The following is a 21,706-nucleotide window of genomic DNA, read 5'->3' on the forward strand; positions in this document are numbered from 1 at the left end:
CCCCCCCCACCTCACAGACTACTCCTCCTCCACCTTCTCTGCTGGCTTGCTTCTGTGACCTTCAAAAGCTGCTCTAAGAACCTATCTTTGGTCCTCTTCTATATGTACTTTCTCCTTAGGCCATGTCATGGGATAAATTGTGTCCCTCCTAAATCCTAACCCCCCCCCCACCCTATACCTTAGTATGTGACTGTATTTGGAAATAAGGTCTTTAAAGAGGTAATCAAATTAAAATGATGTCATTAGGGTGGGCCCTAATCCAACAAGATCAATGTCCTTATAAATTAAAAAAAAATATTTTTTTTAATGTTTATTTATTTTTGAGACAGAGAGACAGACAGAGTAGGGGAGGGGCAGAGAGAGAGGGAGACACAGAATCTGAAACAGGCTCCAGGCTCTGAGCTGTCAGCACAGAGCCCGACACAGGACTTGAACTCACAAACCGTGAGATCATGACCTGAGCTGAAGTCAGTCGCCTAACCGACTGAGCCACCCAGGCACCCCTGATCAGTGTCCTTACAAAAAGAGGAGATTAGGAGACAGACACACACAGACAGAAGACCATGTGAAGAAGACACAGGCATCTACAAGCCAAGGAGGGAGGCCCCATAAGAAACCAATCCCACCAACACCTTGATCTTGAACTCCCAGCCTGCAGAACTGTAAGAAAATAAATTTCTGTTGTCTGAGCACCCAGTCTGTGATACTCTGTCATGGCAGCCTTATCATACTAATACAGTTCACCTCCACCGATGGGCAGAGTAACAGGTAGAGTGAGTCTGACAACATTCAAACTTCCACCTACAGCCCAGATCTCTCCCCTGAGCCCCAGCTATGTATGTCCAAATGCCTTTTCTGATATCTCGACTTAGAAATCTGACAGGGATCTCAAACTTCGCATGCCCCAAACAGAATTATAGCTCCATCTACCTGTAACCCGCCTGACCCCCCACAACCTCCAAGATCTGTTCATCTCAGTAAATGGCACAGCTACCCTTCCAGTCAGGCGAACCAAAAACTTCTTTCCCTTTCATTCCATACCCAATCCAGGAGTAATTCCTGTCATAACCACCTCAGAAATACAAGTTAAATGTGACCATTTCTCTCAATTCCCACTTCAACCATCCTAGTCAAAGTTCTCAAAATCTCCTCTAGACTGTTGGAATAATATTCTTTTAGCCAGGGCCCTGCCTTCTCCATTCCTGCCTATCTCTCCATAAAGGAGCCAAAATGAGCTTTGAATATCCTAAATCAGGTCACATCCCTTTCTGTTTTAAATCTATATTTACCTTCATAACAAAAATAAAATCCCAACTTCTTGTTATGACCTATGGCTAGTCTTGTTACCACATTCCCTGTTCCAGCCACGTTGGCCTTCTTTCTTTCCTTAAACCAATCTTGTTCCAATATCAGAGCCTGTGAATTTTCTATGCCCGCAACTTGAAACTTTCTTTTCCCAGATCTCCAGTGTTAGTGAAAAGATCACCTTCTCATTCTGTAGCATTCCAGCATTCTCTACCATGTTACCTCATCACAGCACTGTTCTATCTGAAACGGTTACCTGTTGACATGTCTCATGTCTACCCCCGCTCACCAGAGTAAGCTCCAGGAGGGTGGTAACTCTTTCTGGTCTCCTGCTTTCCCCCAGCACTTAGGACAGTGCCTGGCACATTTGTGGACTGGCTGTCACTTTCTTCATTCTAGTCACAGGAGAAGGGACAGAGAAAACCCATTCAGGACTTATTCTCCTGCTGCCTCCAGGTACAAATTTTGGAAAAAATTTATGAGGCAGGAAGGTTAGCTCAAACAAGGATGCTGAATGAAGAAAGTAAGCTGGATTTGAGAAAACAGCAAAGTAGCAGGCCTTGATAGAACCCAAATAATGCATAGAGGATACAGGAGATAAGGCTGACAACATAGACGGGGGGAAGGAAGACAGGAACCTTCTCTGCTCATACCTAAACACACCCTAAAAAAACTTTCTTCCCTTTCTGAGCATGACCTTTTTCCCTAGCTTCAGACCCTTCCACACTTTTGCTCCTGAGACCAATTCTTACATGATTCTTAGCTGGATAAGATCTGAGCTTATTAGAAAAGCTACCACTAGAGGGGAAGGGAAAATTAAAAAAAAAGGAAAAAAAAAAAAAAAAAGAGGTTAGAGTGAGAGAGAGCCAAAGCATAAGAGACTCTTAAAAACTGGGAACAAACTGAGGGTTGATGGGGGGTGGGAGGGAGGGGAAGGTGGGTGATGGATATTGAGGAGGGCACCTTTTGGGATGAGCACTGGGTGTTGTATGGAAACCAATATGACAATAAATTTCATATATTGAAAAAAAATTCATAAAATAAAATAAAAAATAAAGAAAAAAAAAAGAAAAGCTACCCCTATAATTTCAATGGTTCTTTTTTTTTATAAACAACCTTATTGAGATAATTCACACACCTTACAATTCACCCACCTAAGTGTAGTAATTCAATATTTCTTGTAGTATATTCAAACTTACACAACCATCACCACAAGCAATTTTGAAACATTTTCCTTACCCCAAAAGGAAACGCCATACTTCTTAGCAGTCACTCCACCATTTCCCCCAATCTTCCCTACCCCTGGAAACCACTACTCTACTGTCTCTATAGATATGCCTCTTCTGGATGTTTCATACAAATGGAATCATATGTATGTGTTCTTTTATGATTGCTTTCAACTGGCATAATGTTTTCAAGGTTCATCTATATTGTAGAATGTATCAGTGCTTCCTTCCTTTTTATGGGAGGTAATCGTATATAGATACACCACATTTTATTTATCCATTCGTCAGTCAATACACATTCAATGGCTGGTTTTAGATATTATCCTCATGTCTTCTAAATCAGGACCATGAGTATGTTACCATCTTTGTTAGCAATACTCTTCTCTCTTCAGCTGTCTTTCCTTTTAGAATCTTGAACAAAAGGTTTCAAACTTATCTTTTCTCTAAGTAATTTCTAAGGAACATTCTCCAGCTTTCCCCAAGTAGGTAGATTTTCAGAATACAAATTATATACCAAAACAAATATATAAGCCAAAAAATTAAATACTATGCTTTCAGCAGAGTAAGCCAGCCAATATATTTCTAGAGGTCTAAGAGGCTTCTGCAATGGCTGGATCTTCTTCTATGATAGTTATGAGATCTATACCAATAGACTTATCTTTCACTTATTCACCAAATATTTTTTAAAGACTTCCATGTGGCATTTGATTTGGTTACCTGGTATGGGCTCAAGAAAATCAGTAACACATATCTTTCTCTTAACTTTTTACTCAACAATAATTCCATCCTTAGGTTAGATTACTATACACAGGTGGACAGCGTCATTTCCAAGATAATTTTTTTTGAGACTTCGTTCTTGAATTTTGAACAAGGAATCACATACCAATACTTTTTTTCTGGGCATACATATAACTGCAACAAACCTTGTTAATCCCTAGATGATCCTAATTACTTCAATCTATTAAAACTCCAAATTACTGTCCTTCTCATAGGCACTATTGGGGGGTAGAGAATAAAAGGATATCCCAAATTTGTCCCATGGAGTCTAACCCTTACCTGCAATAACTGTGCCTTTTCCTCTATCCTTCATTTCCTTCCACAAAGCTTCAGATAGACTAATCTCCTCAAGCAGACTCCTGTCTCCACATCTTGGCTCACAAAAACACTCCTTAAAATACACTCTTCCTTCTCTTTGTTCATCTAAGATATATCATTCCTTCAGCGTTTCTCTCAAGTGCCATGTTAAAGCACCTAACCCAGTTTTGGGCATGAACTTCTAGCATGCTATAGTAGAAACAACAAGGGATTTAGAATTAGTCTTCAGTTTGAAACCAAGTCTGCAATTCACAACGTGACCACTGGGAATTTACTTAGCCTTGCTAAGCCTGTTTCTTCCTCTGTAAACTGGGTAAAATAATTCAGACTACTGCAAATTTCTTGGAAAGATGAAAAGAAACAAACTAGAAATGCCAACCACAGTCACCAGCAGATAATATTTAATATTTGCTAACAACGTTTTCTTCTCCACAAAGCCTTATTTGACCAATCTTAATGATCATTATTTGTGCATTAGGACAGAATGAATATCTACCTTGAACAAGAAGCAAAGGACAAATCTCTCTGTTCAGGCTACTAGCACTATTTTTTTTTTTTTAATGTTTTTATTTTTTTTTTTTGAGACAGAGAGAGACACAGCATGAGTAGGGAAGGGGCAGAGAGAGAGGGAGACACAGAATCTGAAGCAGGCTCCAGGCTCCAAGCTGTCAGCACAGAGCCTGACACAGGGCTCGAACTCACGGACTGTGAGATCATGACCTGAGCTGAAGTCAGACACTTAACTGACTGAGCCACCCAGGCGCCCCACTAGCACTATTAAATACAATCATCCAGAAAGTTTAATTTCATTGTACATTTCTTGTTGTCTAGTAGATTTAAGCCTATTTCAAAAACAAACTGTTCTAAACAGAATCTCCATTTATACTTTATTAAAGCAGTAAGTCCTACCAATGAAGAACCTGCAAAGAGAAAGCCACAAAGAGAGGCTCTTCCCTTACCTTGTGGGTTATCCACTCTCTTCCATACTGATACACATTGTTAGCTGCAGAATTGAGGGCTCTTTGGACTACCTGAGCTTCAGGAAGCCAACTAATTTAAAAGAAAAAAGAAAAAATTAAAAACTAGCATATTTTTAGTGTACTGCACCAATAACTCTTGGAATTCAATGTATTTAAACAATCATTAACTGACAAATTATTGATCAGTTATCACACACGGCTACAAATGAATCATATGTAGGAAGCCTTGACTTCCGACCCTAATGCTTATTTCTACCATTTAAGATTCCCTTCAAGCTTTCCTTAGCTATTAGACCCACTCTCCCCCACAAACTCCCTTTCATTCTGCTCTGTCCATACATGTTATCTGCCTTATTCAGCACCAGCAGAAGTGGTTCTGGGACACTGGGATAGTCAGTACCTGGGCAGAGGTTCTCAATGTGTGGTCCATGGACCAGCAGCATCAGAACTGCTTGGAAACCTGCTAGATATGCAAATTCTTGGGCTCAATTCCAGATCTACTGAAAAAGAAACTGGGCAGGGGCCCAGCAATCTGTACCTTAACAAGCCCTAAAAATAGTTCTGATACATGCTGAAGTTTGAGAACCACTGGTCTAAGAATGTGAAAAACTCAGAAAGAAAACAAGAAAATTAAGAGGGCGAATCATTGTTTTCAATTTCGTACTCACTGGAGATCTTTTTAAGATATGAGGACCTCCTGAGCAGCGTTTCAGCTATACAAGGAGCTCCATCTACAAGCTTTACTCCTTGTGCTTTGAGAGACAGACTCCTCACTTTCCTGTTAACTACGCAGGCTGCATCATCTGCCTTAATCAAGAATATGTTACGTATACTCAATGTTTCCTCAACAAGAAATATCTTCATATATTCTTTAAATTGTACCTCAAGAGATTGTTTACTAGAGATGTTGACATTCACAAATATAATAGTCCTGATCTCAACTATACATGAGTGATGCCCAAAGGCCAAGGCAAGCAGTAACTAAGTACTTTCCTGAGGCCTAAATATGACACACATCACAAAGCTGGCTTATGGGAAAGAGTCAAATAGTGAGTCAAGTCAAATCTGCAATGTTCACAACTCACAGCAGTTTTATATACTTGTAGTAATTTATATAGTAAATCAGTGTGTGTGTGCGTGTGTGTGTGTGTGTGTGAAAGAGAGAGAGAAAGATGGTCATAAACAAAACCAACTGCCACTACAGCCACAAAGTAATGATGCCTAGGACAGCAATGATCTTTAATCAGAGAAAAAGGCATTCTGGATACATTAGAAAGTGGAATGTCGGGGCGCCTGGGTGGCTCGGTCAGTTAAGCATCTGACTCAGTTCAGGTTGTGATCCCACAGTTTGTGGGTTCAGGCCCCACATCGGGCTCTGTGCTGACACCTCAAAGCCTGGAGCGAGCTTCGGATTCTGTGTCTCCTTCTCTTTCTGCCCCTTCCCCACTTGTGCCCAGTCTCTCAAAAATATATAAATGTTAAAAGAAAATTAAAAAAAAAAGTGGAACGTCAAATTAGTAATGGTTTCAACCTTTAATATTAACCAGTTCTTCCTACACTCCAAATAAAATATTTGTGAAACTTTCGGCAAATTCTCAACTATTTCTCAGCAAGTAGGACAAAACTTGCTATAATTGTATTTCTCAGCAGGTAGGACAAAAAGAGATGATTACAAATATAATAATCTAAGTATGTGAACAGGAAACTGGGATCTTTAAACACAGATGGGATTTGGGAGAAATTAAGTACCTTTTAAATTATCCTAGTATTTACAGGTTCATCAGTGCTCTGAAGGGAGCTGAATGTTTTCAATTAACTGGTAGTACATTTCATGGCGAAAATTATAACCTGTAGTGTTTTGTTTTTTTAATGTTTGTTTATTCTTGAGAGAGAGGCAGACAGAGACAGAGTGTGAGTGGGGGAGGGTCAGAGAGAGAGGGAGACACAGAATCCCAAGCAGGCTCCAGGCTCTGAGCTGTCAACACAGAGCCCAACGCAGGGCTCGAACTCACAAACTGCGAGATCATGACCCAACCCCAAGTCGGATGCTTAACCGACTGAGCCACCCAGGTGCCCCATAACCTGTAGTGTTAAAGTAGGAAGATTGACAGAAGTATCTGAATAGATCCTTAATGACTAACAAGCATCTATAAGGCCTGATAAACTCTTGCTGGCTACTGTGAAAACACTTTGCCAACGTCATCACACAGGTGTCCTAAGAGCTCCAGATGAGAGGAGAGCTGATGTGAGGCTAAGTCAAAGGTCTTGGCTCCATCCAGACCTCCTCACAATGAGCACCCTGTAGGAGACACAGGGCCAGAAACACCTGAGCAACTCTGGCTGAGACAAACTGGGATGTGCTTTGGTCTTATTATCAACCAGAACCAATCACTAATTCTACTACACTAAGTCAAGAGGGATCAGTCAGGAGAAACCAAGTTCCTAGAAATTGGACTGGCCTACCCTCATCTTCCTGGGGAGAGGTTAATCTCTATCACAATGTGACTTACCAAAAGAACAGCCCCATTAAAAACAACTTAGCTTAGCCTGGGGGATTCCTCCCAAGTAAGGGAAGGCTAAATCACATTCAGTACCATTTTAATGCCATCTCCTGAGAAGGGTCATGAAAATCAACAGGCTTGAGACTAGTTAATAGAAAACAAGAAATGGGCTCCAACAAGACAAAACAAGAATAAAGATGTGCTCCAACTTCATTTTCTATGAAGCTCTGTGAAGATGACCCTACCCTGCCTATGTCATTTATCCACCAGCTCACAAAACATACTCATGGGAAGTCGAGGTACCTATGTAGGGTATATAAAACGTGCATCACATTGGAAAACAGCATATCTAACCAGTTCTTAACTGTATCTCCCCCACTAGATATATCTACGTGAATTTTCCACAAAGTCAACTGCCATCTTCAGGACAGGAATCCACTGAGTACTGAGATTGCAAGAACCATTAGTATTCATTCATGTCTACCTCCATTAATCTGTCGCAAAAGAATCAGACTTCCCACAGATGATCAAAGCCTAAACAGCTTTTAATTCCTTCCATCTTCCTGCTTGGAATATTACACAGCAATAAAAGGGAACACACTAATGATACCTACAATGTCTTCAATGAACTTCAACAGAATTATGAGTAGTGAACTTTGTTCACTACCAATCTTTCAATCTCACAAGGTTACATACACTATGATTTGATCTATGTATCAATCATCAAACAACAATATTATAGATACAGAGAATAGATTATTGGTTGCCAAGCGTTAGGGATATGTTAAACGAGAAGGTAGAGGGTAGGTGTGGCTATAAAGGGGTGGCATGAGGAAGCCTGTGGTTATGGAACAGTTCTGTTCTTGATGGTCTTGATAGCTTATAGGAAGCTACACATATGATAAAATTGTAAACACACATATACACAAATGCATGTGAAACTAGCAAAATGTCCATTTCCTAGTTTCGTTATTGTATCATAGTCATGCAAGATGTCAACATTAGAGGAGGTGGGCTGAAGAGTCCATGGATCTCCCTATGGCTTTCTTTGCCATGCCTGGTGAATCTAGAATTATTACAAAATTTAAAAATAAAAACAACCAACTTTCTAAACTGCTCTGATCTGGGGCTCCCCAGATTGTGTGTGCCTTCAATACAGTAGCAGCGACAGTCCTATTGCCATTGAAAACCAGTATAGAGGGGCTCTGGGCTTATTTCCATTACAGGAGAATGACCGACGAAAGAGGAGCCCTTGAGATATTAACGCTGCCTGATTTTTAACTTCACTCCAGATCACCCTCCTGAACTAAACACCAACACAGCCAATGGTCTTCAAGATGCCTCTGCCTACCATAGGCACCTCAAACACAAAAGATACAAAAAGGAAGCAAATTCTTTTTCCCACCGTATCTGCTCCTCTACTTCCTATCTAGGTGAATCTACCATCATCAACCAACTTTCAAAGCTAGAAACAAAAGTCATGCTAGATTTCTTCCAACTATATCCAGTTGACCACCAACCAACTTCCTTAAGATCTTACTAACCCTATTCATTTCCACTACAAATGCCCACAATTAAGGACTTCATCACCTCTCATCTAGTTCTAAAAGGCTCAAATCTTATATGCTGTGCATCTTTTCTCCATAGTATAGAGGGAAAGACTGTTCTAGAATGAAATCTGATTATGCCACTTCTCTTCTTCTGTCCTTAATCAAGATAATAAACATTATCTATCACCTTTAAAAGTTTCCTTGTGCATCTATGTACTCCCTTCCTGGGGCCCACCCCTATCCACAGACACCACTGATCTTTCTGTCACTATGGATTAGTTTGCATTTCCTAGAACTTAGCATAAATGGAATCATACTGTATCAGTTGTTGGTTTTTTGGGTTTTTTTTTTTTTTTTTTATTTTCTGCCTGACTTCTTTCACTCAGCATACTTATTCTGAGATCTATCCATGCTGCTGCATGTACAGTTTATTGTCACTGAATGCTAAGTGAAATGCTATTCCTTTCTACGGATATACTGCAATTGGTAACTAACCAGGAATATTAAGGACAAACACTTTGAGTGTGAAACACATTTTGCAAGATGTCCTTTTTAAGGATATTCAAATATGATTCTAAACCAAGTTCAAGAAACGTCCTTTGCAGGTTTTACATAAAGGAATAAAGTCAATTCAAAGTAGAAAAGCAAGTGAAATCTCAATTTGCAATCCTAAAACTGGCAGAGTACTTCCTACTTACGTTAGTGACTACTTTGAAGGTATTAAAAAAAAAAAAAAGGCCATACAGTTTGTCAATCAAATTCAACAGGGTGACATAAAACCCTTGTCACAGAAGCCAAATTAAACAAGTAAAAAAGAGACCCTATCTAAGACAGGGGTTGGCAAATGTTATCTGTAAAAATATTTCAGGCTTTTCGGGACATAAAATCTGTATCACGACTACTCAATTCTACCTGTTCTTGCACCCCCCCCCCCCCAAACAACCACAGACAACATGGAAATGAATGGGTATGGGTGTGTTCCAATAAAACAGGTGGCTAGATCTGGCCCTGAGCCACAGACTGCCTACCCTGCCTCCAAAATGACACAATGTGAAAACACTACTGACCCTGCCACTGGGGGATTATCTCCAATTCTGTAACCTTTGATTCTGCTTCCTCATCTGTGAAATGGGGATAGTCTCTTCAACCTCCTCAGTCACTGTGATGAACACCTACATACAAGTGTAGGTGAAAGGCCTTTGCAAATCATATACATGTTGTGAACTATAAATCTCAATTCAAATACAAAGTCACTTACCATAAACTGTTCCCAAAATCGTACACACTTCCCTCTCCCACCATCCCCCAATACATGCTGTCCTGATGCAAAAACAACAACATTCATCAAAGCTTTGGCAAACTCCATCTTTTCTCTTCCAATATAGACACATCAATGAAGATAAGATCGTTTTGTGCAGATACTGAACGTAGGCCATTCATTTCTATTTTGCCAAAATAATACTCTTACTTTGCCCACTCAGGGTGATTTGCTAGAGTCTCATTAATCAAATTGCTTGTGACTTCAATCATGTGCACACTCTCTTGATGCACCTGTATTACGGATAGGAGAGAAAAACAATCTCAATAAAAAATAAGCCCAATTTAACATTTATTTTTCCACACTATTATTGGAACAATGCTTTTATAGTTAAATAATTACACATCTTAGTTTCAATTAATTTAGAAACCTGTACTGAACAGCTGTTATACATAATGTCCTATGACACTCACTATGGGAAACAAAAAGTACATAAAAGCTCCCTACCTTCAAGAAGCTCAACAACTTAAGGAAAAACAACATGTGAATAGGTACAAATATTTATACATATACACAAGACAAATACATAAATATATTAATTTCACACACGTGTGTGTATAGTACATATAAGCAATATCAACACTGCATGAACAGTGCTTATAGAATTATGAAACAGTGTGAGATATACAAACAAGCAAATAAAGAACTTAGCAAGGTTTCTGAGGGGGGCGTGGAGGGAAGCCAGCTGAAACTGTATCTCAGAATTTACCTTGCTCAATAACCAAAAAATGAGACAGACAAAATGGAACAAGCTAGCCTTAGAGAATATGCTCTATATTTTACTATTTTCAAATTGGGCATACCAGGCAGTTTGCCCTGGTGAGTATTCCGTGCTCACTCGACAAGAACATCATTCTGCTGTTGTCACTTCACATTGACTAACAGTGTTTTTCAAGCCTTTTCTATTCTTAACTAGTTTTCTATCTACTTATTCTCTCAGTTACCACAAGAAGAGTATTACTGAATCCCTAACCATAATCACTGGTTTGTCTATTTCTCCTTTAATTCTGACTATTTTGCTTCACCTTCTATTTAGCTCTACCGTTAGGAATACACATGTTTTAAAACTGGTAAATCCCACTGCAGTGTTACCTCTTTTATCGTTATGACAAGTCCTTATTTCTTACTTACCTTCAGTAATGTTTGTTTAAACTATCTGCTCTTACATTAATATAATCACCCTACAAACCTTACGTTTACAGCGTGAGTGGTGGGTGTATCTTTTTTCATCTTTTGACTATCAAACTTTTTAGGGCTCTGAACTTAAAGGGTATCATTTACAGATACCACTTAGCTGGAGCTTGCTATTTTATATCCAGTCTGAAAATCTCTGCCATTTAATTGCTTCATATTTAATATACGCATTGATAGGATTGGATTCAGTCTGCCATTTTGCGATTTGTCTTGTTTCATCCCTACTGGTATTCTTTTACTGCCTTCTTTTGTGTGAAGCAACATTTCTTAGTATACCATTTCAGTTCCTCTAAAATTTGTTAGTGGTTGCTATTTACTTTAAGCTTATTTATCTTAAGCTTAAGCTTACCACATCTTTAATTCATCATAGATCACCTCAAGTTAATGCTGACTTACTTCCAATAAAATATTTATAAGAACTCCATACCACTATGGTTGTTTCCCAGTCTTCTTCTTTGTGCTATGGTTATACATACATAGTCCATCTATGTGTATTATAAACTCTACAATACAGTGTTAAAACTTTTAAATAGTCCTGTTATTTGAACAAACTGAAAAAGGGTGGGGGATATAATTTTTATATATATGCACATATCTACCAAATGCTCTTCATTCCTCCCTTTGGACATAAGTTATTTCTAGAGTCATTTCTCTTCAGTCTGAAGGAATTCCTTCAGCGTTCTTTAAAGTGCAGGTGTGCTATTAACAAATTCTCACTTTTGGTTATCTAGAAATATTTTTATTTTGCCTGTACTTTTAAAGAATAGTTTCATTGATTATAAAATTCTTGACTGACCAGTTGTTTTTTTTCCCCAAAACTGAATATATCATTCCAATGTCTTCTGGTATGCATGGTTTATTATAGGAAGTCATTGTTTTGTTGTTCTCCTGTGTGTGATACATAATTTTTCTCTTGCTTCATTAAAGATTTTTTTCTCTTTGGCTTTCAGTGACTATGATCTGTCTAGGTATGGTTTGTTTTGTATGTATTTGTTTTATATGCATTTATTCCACTCAGGGTTTGTTCAGCTTCTTGGCTATTTTAATGTTTTTCATCAAACTTGAAAAGTTTTTGACCATTTCTTTTTTAATTTTCTTAACGTAGGCCATAATTTCTTCAAATATTTTTTGCACTCTTTCTCCTTTCACTTTCTGGGATGTCAATTACGTATCTGTTAGAATCTGTGATATTGTCCTACAAATCTTTGAGTCTCTCCTCATCCACTATTTGACAAATATTGTGTCAGATTGGATACCTTCTATTCATCTTTTTCCAAATTCACTCATTGTTTTTTTTCTGGATCCCAAATCTGCTGTTAAGCCTATCTAGTAAATTTTTCACTAGTTATTGCTCTCTTCAGCTCTAGGATTTCTATTTGGTTCTGTTTTATAGTCTCCATTTCACTGTTGAGCATCTGCATTTGTTTACATATTATTAACATACTTTACTTCTTTTGATATATTTATATATAGATACGTACATATATATATGCAAATCAATTTATAATATCTGCTTTAAAATGTTTACTAAATCCAACATCTGAGCCACTTAAATATCCACTTCTTTGACTGTTTTTTTTTTTTTTTCCCTCCCCAGGTCCTACTTTTCTGTTTCTTTGTGTGTCTAATAATTTTGGGTTAGAAATCAGACATTTAAAAAAAATGCATTGTAGAAACTCTGGATTTTGTTTTGTTTTTCTGAGAGCTGTTGTTTCTTTCAGTAAGGAATTAACTTATCTACAGTCAAACCGCAAAATCTGCCTTCCCTGTCATTGATGTCTCTGCTCAGTGTTTTCATCTTAATATTTTTTTAAAGCCTAAAGCCTTCCCCTGAACCTGCACAGCTTAGCAGTTAGCAAACGATTTTGGCAGAAATCATGCCCAGATTTTTCACGATAGGAATCTTCATCCCCTGCAGCCTGAGATGTATGAGAATTGAGAAATGCAACCAAAGGCATAATCAATCTGCAAATCTCTCCAGGCTTTCAATGTTCACAGGACTCCATGGGGTCTCCCATATACCAGTCTAGGATGCATGGTTTATTAATGCTCTTATTATTAAGTTCTTCATGGCTCTCTTGCTTCCGGAATCTCCCCCCTTTAATTTACAGCTACTCTGCTGTCAGCCCCAAGTCAAGTCTACCACCTCCAGGGGAAAAGCTACAGGCTTCTGCTGTCCAAGCTAGGCGGGGTAAGAATATCTCCAAGCAAGAAAACCACAAACTATCTGTTTTAATAGATGCAGTAACAGTTTTTCATGAGCAAATACTCCTCAAACTGTTGCATAATGGTTTTCCAATGCCCTGGTATGGTGTTTTTAATAATTTTATACTGTTTTATTCTTGCTTTCGATGGAAAGGAACTACCTGACATTGCTGCCCTGCTACTACCCCAAGATGAAGCCAAAAAGGATTTTCTGACTAATTGGATGTGGATACAAAAGGGAAGTAGTCAAGGATGACTCTGGGGCTTTTCACCTAAGCAAGTGGGATGGAGTAGTCATTTACACTGAGATAGACTATGAGGAAGAGAACAGATAAGCAAGGGAAGATCTGAAATTCGGTTTTTGACATACTACATTTGAAATGGCTATTAGACATTAAAGTGGATATCCTCATGGTGTTTTAGAGAATAATCCCTTTATTGGCTGGGAGAAAAGACTAGATAACCAGTAAGTTTCCTTCAAAAACTCAGTTTGCATGAGTCCTAGACCACAAAGAAGTGGTTTGGTAATAAATGTTATCAAAGTTCAGGAAAGTAAAAGCTCACTGAAGCATGGGCTGAACAAAGAAAAAGGATTTTAAAAAAAATGAACATAACTGAGATAAGCAGGCAAGAAGACCCCATGCAAAGAAATACAAAAGGGAAAGAAGAGCAGGAGAGAGGAAAAAGGAAAACGGAAGATCACACTGGTGTAAAATTTCTCTAGGAGCTAGAAGATAAGAATATATAATGGCAGGTTCAGGCAAAATAAAAACAAAAAAGGTCTTTAAAAAGTCTATACAGTCTCTATAAGTGACTATACATGATTCATATCCAAAGAACAGATAAGAACTACACAGAAACTGAAACAGAAATATGGAGAGCACAGGCTGTTAGGAGCAAATGGTAAGACTGAGGACATACTGAGGCTGAGAACGACTGAGAACAGGACTTCCAAGTGGTAACTGACTCAGCAGGAAACAATGCAATGCTTTAGTAAAGTCTGCGTATCAGATTATCCATTGATAACGTTTACTACCATGCCTCTACAGCACTATACGAAAAAAAAATGTTTTTATTTTTATTTTTTTAATGTTTGTTTATTTTTGAGAGAGAGACAGACAGACAGACAGAGTGTGAGCAGGGGGAGGGGAGAGAGAAAGGAAGACACAGAATCTGAAGCAGGCTCCAGGCTCTGAGCTGTCAGCACAGAGCCTGACAGGGTGCTCAAACCCACAAAGCATAAGATCATGACCTGAGCCAAAGTCAGACCCTCAACCCACTGAGCCACCCAGGCGCACCTATATGAAAATTTTTCATGTCCATGATTTCACATAAACTTCACAACTCCTAGAAAAACAACATATCAAAACCTAGGATGAGAAGTTCAGTGGATTTCAGATAAAGATTAAGATACAGAATAAACATTTGTTTTAAAAGTCAGGAAGATGTATCAAATATAGAGAAAATTTTAGTCGCACTTTGGAGAATGGTTTTCTTAGATGAAAGAAGGGTGTTAAACCCTGAATGTCTGTAGACTCCCAAAATTCTTATGTCCAAATCTTAACTTCCAATATGATGGTTAAGAGATAGGGCCTTTGGGGGGCTCTTGGGTGGCTCAGTTGGTTAAGCAACCGACTTCGGCTCAGGTCATGATCTCACAGTTTGTGAGTTCAAGCCCCGCGTCGGGCTCTGTGCTGACAGCTCAGAGCCTGCAGCCTACTTCAGATTCTGGGTCTCCCCTTCTCTCTACCCCTCCCCTGCTCACACTCTGTGTCTCTCTCTCAATAATAAACGTTTAAAAAAAAAAAGAGAGAGAGAGACAGGACCTTTGGGAAGTAATGAGGTTGTGAAGGTGGAGCCCTCATGATGGGATTAGTGCCATTAGAAGAGACACAAGAGAACCAGAAAGAGGCCCTTTGCCAAGAACTTGACCATACTGGCACCCTGATCTGGGACTCCCAGCCTCCAGAACTGTGAGACACAAATGTCTGTTGTTTAAGCCACCCAGTCTGTGATGTTCTAATAGTCCAAACTAAGAAGAAAAAGAGGAATTGTAAGCTAGAAAGTAAGAAATAAAGATTACATGGTAGGGGCACCTGGGTGGCTCAGTCAGTTGAGCGTCCAACTTCAGCTCAGGTCATGATCTCACAGCTTGTGAGTTCAAGCTCCATGTCGGGCTCTGTGCTCACAGCTCAGAGCCTGGAGCCTGCTTCAGATTCTGTGTCTCCCTCTCTCTGCCCCCAACCCTCTCACACTCTGTCTCTGTCTCTCTCTCTCAAAGATAAATAAACGTTAAAAAAAAAACAATTAAAAGAAAACAAAAAAGATTCCATGGTAAATTAGCAGAAAGACTGATGAGACAAGAAGGGAAGGAACTAATCAAGAAATTCTGATCTAGGAAACAAAGAACTAATGAATTTAGGAGTCATCAGACCAGATCATAGTTCTCCTTTTGAAAGAAGAAGCCACTTATTCTTCAGTATCAATTTTTTCATCTGCACTTACTTCTGAGGATTTTGATAACAAAATTTAAATGCACATAAAAAAAATAAAAGGCAAATTCATGACAAGATTACTAATGCAAAAATCTTAAATAATTTAATTGTTAAATATATTTATAAGCAAAGTAAATTTTCCATGCTGGCTTCTGCCAACTTCTTCTGCATACTACAATTATAACAATTAAGAGTTTATTAATGGCAATAGTAATTGTTATACTCTACCTTTGCAGTCAGGAGTAGGGCTAAAAGAAGGGTTCCTATCACTAATAAAAATATGATGAAAATGCTAATTATTTTGTCTAACATCTTCTCCAACCAGATGATCATCTGTACAGAAATGAAAAAGAGAATTACTTATCTTTCAAGCACAACTTAATAAAAATGCATATGTATTCAAACACTGTTAAGACAAAATAGGATATTCAGCATTGCAAATCAAACTATGGCATAACGATTAAAGCAGTGAAAGCCATAAGCAACTTCAGAAAATTAACAGCATTAATTACCATTGTTATATAAAGAATTTATTATCATCATATCTAAGAAATGGCAGTCAATTTGAACATAACCTGTATTTATGTTTGAATTCTCACACAGTGGTATATTTACATTTCAAATTGTAATTTAGAATCTGGTAAATATTCTAAATGAAATTTTAAAAAAAGATCTCGGGGTACCTAGGTGGCTCAATCCATTAAGCGTCCAACTTTTGATTTTGGCCCAGGTCAAGATCTCACAATTTCAGTTCAAGCCCCCACAGAGCCTGCTTGGGATTCTCCCTCTCTCTGCTCCTCCCTCACTCACACGCTTTCTGTCTGTCTCAAAATAAACTTTGAAAAATATACATTCTAGGGGCACGTGGGTGGCTCAATTAAGCATCTGACTTGGGCTCAGGTCATGATCTCACGGTTTGTGGGTTCAAGCCCCGCGTGGGGCTCTGTGCTGACAGCTCAGAGCCTGGAGCCTACTTCAGATTCTGTGTCTCCCTTTCTCTCTGTCCTTCTCCTGCTCGTGCTCTCTTTCAAAAATAAACATTAAAAAAAAATTCTTTTAATATTCTAAAGGGAATAATGGTAATATATTAGCTGACCTCAAATCTCATGAAATTTTACTATCAATTAGCAAATAAAGATAGCTTTAGAAAAAGTATGCCTCTGGGGCACCTGGGTGGCGCAGTCGGTTGAGCGTCCGACTTCACCCAGGTCACGATCTCGCGGTCCGGGAGTTCAAGCCCCGTGTCAGGCTCTGGGCTGATGGCTCAGAGCCTGGAGCCTGTTTCCGATTCTGTGTCTCCCTCTCTCTCTGCCCCTCCCCCGTTCATGCTCTGTCTCTCTCTGTCCCAAAAATAAATAAACGTTGAAAAAAAAAATTTTTTTTTAAAAAAGAAAAAGTATGCCTCTTATAAAACAGGTATGTCCTAAATGACACAAGATGAAAGAGAAGCAAATTAAAGTGGAAATTATATTCAAAATATTTTTCCTTTTGGGGCGCCTGGGTGGCTCAGTCGGTTAAGCATCCGACTTCACTCAGGTCACAATCTCGCGGTCCGTGAGTTCGAGCCCCGCGTCAGGCTCTGGGCGGATGGCTCAGAGCCTGGAGCCTGCTTCAGATTCTGTGTCTCCCTCTCTCTCTGCCCCTCCCTGTTCATGCTCTGTCTCTGTCTCAAAAATAAATAAAACCATTAAAAAAAATTAATAAAAAAATATTTTTCCTTTTGATGCCACTGGGGTTACAAAAACAGTAATAATAAAAATCTAATGTTAAGGTCATGATAAATATCAATTTCAGAATATTACAAGGGTGGCTGGGAGGGGACAGTTAGGAGGTGGATGTACAATCAGGGAAGTCACAAAATGGGCTTTAATTATACAGGTAATGTTTTATCAGGCTGGAGGACAGACTCAATGTTCTCTACATCTTTTTGTATTTGAGAGACTTCATAACCAAATACTTTTTAAATCTGATATTCCGCTTGACATTTCCATTCTTTTTAAAACATAAGCTTTAGGACAAATGGACTATAAATAAAAACTAATCATTAATGTAATGGTTATTCCTTAATCAATAATTAAATTATGCTCTCCCTAACTGCTACTTGACATCCCATTTTGAATATAACTTCTCTCATCTTTCACAATCACAAATAATCCTACATCAAAAACAAAATTTTTGTTTTCAGAGTATATAATAGTTCTGATAGATATCTAGAATTCCTGCCATGCAAAGCTGGCATTTAACATTTCAAAAGGCCAATCATTTACATTGACGGCTGCTGAAACCACACTGGGCCCTCAACCCCTACAAGAGCTACAGCATTGAGGAGGAAGTGAGTTCTAATTTAAATCTGAATTATGCTCTCCAGTGAGTTAAACACTCAAGAGCAAAGAATGGTAGTTAAAAACAAAACATGACTTCTAAAACATCTGTTTTCCATTCCATGCTATAAGCTTGCATCCCTTTATCTTCCATGACGGATACTGTCACTAAGAAATCAATGCTGCAGTGAACTCAAAGATAAAAAGTTCAACTTTTATCTTGACCATTACAGATTCAAACAGCAGAGTTAATTTTCAGTGCATGCTACCAAAGCATCAAAGACAATGTAGAGATTAAAAAAGTAGTAACACATTTCTAAGATATGGAAGGTCAGATGTCATATTTGAATGTACATTCTAAAATCAATGAAACTGAAAAGTTTCACAATCAGAAACCAATTCTACACATAGTTCTTGAGACAGCTTCTGATGAAAGAGCTAGTGCTAGGATTCCTCCCTGTCGTTCCCAAGCCTGGCAGTGCATGGCACATGGTAAAAGCTCAAATATAGATTTAAAGAGCCAAGCATAAATAATTTCAGAATTAAGACCAGATTTGTATTCACAAATAACAACTGAAAATAACTTCGGAGTCCCAATTTTTTTAAAAAATGTCTATTCTGAAATATGTTTTAATGTAAATGATGCTTTATTTAGAAAGTATATCTAAATTTGTATCTGGGTATTTCTAACATAAAACATGAGATATTCACAAACAAATTACATATATCAGCATTACAAAATCAAACTTCATGTTTTTAAACCAGGGTAGAATTTTCCTATCACAAGCCATTTACCTAAGGGTTGGAAAAAATCCACACTAAGAGTCATCTAAATGAAAATTTATATTGCAAAGATAACAGTGAGGGTTAGATGTTTCATTCAAAATTTAAAATAAATAACACCATATAAGATGCTCAATACATTAAGCTAAAAAAGACAGGGTGGGGGGAAAGTGTCTATTCGTATTATGGCCAGTTAAAATAAGGTTAAAAAAAAAAACAGGATAAAAAGGGAGAGAGGTAAAAAGAGAGACAGGGAGAGAGAAGTGGGAAAGAGACAGAGAAAGTATTAAAAAGTAAAGGGAGATTAAAAAAAAAGTCAAAATGGGAGGAAAAAAATGTGTGGCTAGGGGGTGTTGGTGCATAGAATAAAGGACCAATAAAAAGGAAACAATAAAGTGGACAGAAAACTCAGGTGGAGGAAAAGAACCCCTGGAGTGAATGGACCAAAACTCTCAAGGAAACAGCAACTCAGACACAGAAAGAGAAACATGGGCAAAAGATGGTATGGAGAAGGGGACGGAGGAGAGAATCCCTAAAGAAATGCCAGAGGCACTGTCCCAGGAGGCAGAACTGGTCCTGGGCTCAGCTTTTGGCAGTGGAATCCACAGCACCTGTTATCACTGCCACCAGCTGTCATTACTGCCTACCCAATGAAATCACTCAGTCCCTGATATCTCCCCAGTCTTCCACATTCTGAGAAACTATTTTAGTTTTTAAATTTATTTTCTTAAAGGGGAAGAGGAGTCATCTTAAAATGACATTCTGAGTGTTTCAAGTGTGAATAAAGGGAATGCTCTTTTTTTTTTTTTAATTTAGAGATGTCAGTAAATGTACCGTTATACTCCAAGACTCTGAAAATTCCAAACTAGCTTTATTTATGTAGCAAGCCTATTAAGAAAGTATCGTTCCACTGCTGAGTTTTCCTATTTCATTATTCTGGGCCTGTAGGCTTTTATTTCACTTTGTTTTTTTACCCAAATTCTGGTTGAGGTTTAGTGCAAATAATCAATACTACAAAATAAAACAAGCCCTGGGAAATAGGTTGTGTTTCAACTAACCATAGATGTGTTCTCTCTCACCCTCACTTCTCTTGAATTCGTTTCCTAATTCACCCAACTTGAACTTGAAATACCAAATACCCAGTGCTTCAAATTTTCTGGCCGTGGATGTATTGTAATAAAACAGACATCAACTTACTTATGTGCTTTCCTCAAACATATAGCCTCAGAACTTAAAGCACTTACTCCTGCTCAACACCAATGTTTTATCTATGCTACACCACATCATCAAAGAAAAGGAAAACGTCACGTGATCTCTTAGGAACCTTTTATAACTGAAGTCACCACTAGTTAGCTATGAGTTAGACTTCTAAATTAGGTAATCTAATTCATGTAGTCACCAAAGGTTAAATCAAATTGAATCTAATGATTTTAACTCTACTTCCTCTCATCCCTTGAGGACAATTTAATTTCAATATACACAAGTTGGAGAAGTGTTTAAAACCACCTACTTTGCTCAAAATGAGAAAATATGACTTCCGTTTGCAGCACTATCATTTGCCAAGGATTTAACTCATTTAATCATATTAGTTTTGCAGGGAATGGAGGTATAGACAGCAGCATATATGTTGGGGGGTGGTTTATAAGTGTATTTATTTATTTTACACACTATTTATTACATACGTTTAGGCATTGTCAAGTCTCCCCTTTCTTCTACAACTGAAAGAATGAAATCCTGGGGCACCTGAGCGGCTCAGTCGCTTAAGCGTCCAACTCTTGATCTCAGATCAGGTCATGATCTCAGGATTTGTGAGTTCAAGCCCTGCATTGGGCTCTGTGCTGAAAGCAGAGTCTGCTTGGGATCCTCTGCTTGGAATTCTTTTCTTTTCTTTTCTTTTCTTTTCTTTTCTTTTCTTTTCTTTTCTTTCTCTCTCTCTCTCTCCCCCCCTCCCTCCTTCCCTCCCCCCCTCCCCTGCTCACTCTAATAAACATTAAAAAAAAAAAATTAAAAAAGAAGGAAATCCTAATCTCTACACTCAAAAATGTCACCTTGATCTATTTCCAACAAGTACATCTTTCTTAAGACCTGTTTTAATATTTCCAGTTAAAATTTTAGGGTCTTATCGTGTTTAAACACAATATGCATAAATGTCATCTCTTGCTATCTGTCCCAGAGATTTGATGAATTTAAGTCTAGAACTACTACATGTGGACGTGTCAGAGGTACAGCATTAATTTATCTAGATTAGCCTTTATCAAAGTTATTAAAAATGTAACCTATTCCATGCAAATCATGTGAAGCATTTACCATACATACAATCTCATACCTTGGGAAATACATGAAATTAGATGTCACAGGCCATGACCACAATCTTTTTTAAGTTAAAAATGAAATTCTGGGGGCGCCTGGGTGGCGCAGTCGGTTAAGCGTCCGACTTCAGCCAGGTCACGATCTCGCGGTCCGGGAGTTCGAGCCCCGCGTCAGGCTCTGGGCTGATGGCTCAGAGCCTGGAGCCTGTTTCTGATTCTGTGTCTCCCTCTCTCTCTGCCCCTCCCCCGTTCATGCTCTGTCTCTCTCTGTCCCAAAAATAAATAAACGTTGAAAAAAAAAAATTTTTTTAAAAAAATGAAATTCTGCAATACTAGTTATATTAAAAAAAAAAAAAAAAAAAAGACACTATATAAAATTACCAGCCAAGTGAATCAAATATTCTCACACATCAAAGAAGAACAG

The 21,706-nt window shown here is 38.3% G+C and overlaps 1 protein-coding gene across 2 annotated transcripts in view; it reads right to left on the bottom strand.

Moving 5' to 3' along the window:
• Positions 1-21,706, bottom strand: part of TMEM245 (transmembrane protein 245) — a 98,332-nt gene that overhangs the window by 41,580 nt on the left and 35,046 nt on the right. For both annotated transcript variants that reach the window (XM_047067450.1, XM_047067449.1), the window contains exons 7-9: positions 16,098-16,202; positions 10,126-10,208; positions 4,586-4,676 (exon numbers count right to left, since the gene is read on the bottom strand). In XM_047067450.1, the coding sequence (XP_046923406.1) occupies positions 4,586-4,676; positions 10,126-10,208; positions 16,098-16,202 (279 nt within the window). The remainder of the gene's footprint in view (positions 1-4,585; positions 4,677-10,125; positions 10,209-16,097; positions 16,203-21,706) is intronic.

This window comes from Lynx rufus, unplaced genomic scaffold (genome assembly GCF_022079265.1).
Source record: "Lynx rufus isolate CCGP_SWC_20201006 ecotype Redwood Valley unplaced genomic scaffold, mLynRuf1.p SCAF_10, whole genome shotgun sequence".
In the NCBI taxonomy this organism is placed as follows: Eukaryota; Metazoa; Chordata; class Mammalia; order Carnivora; family Felidae; genus Lynx; species Lynx rufus.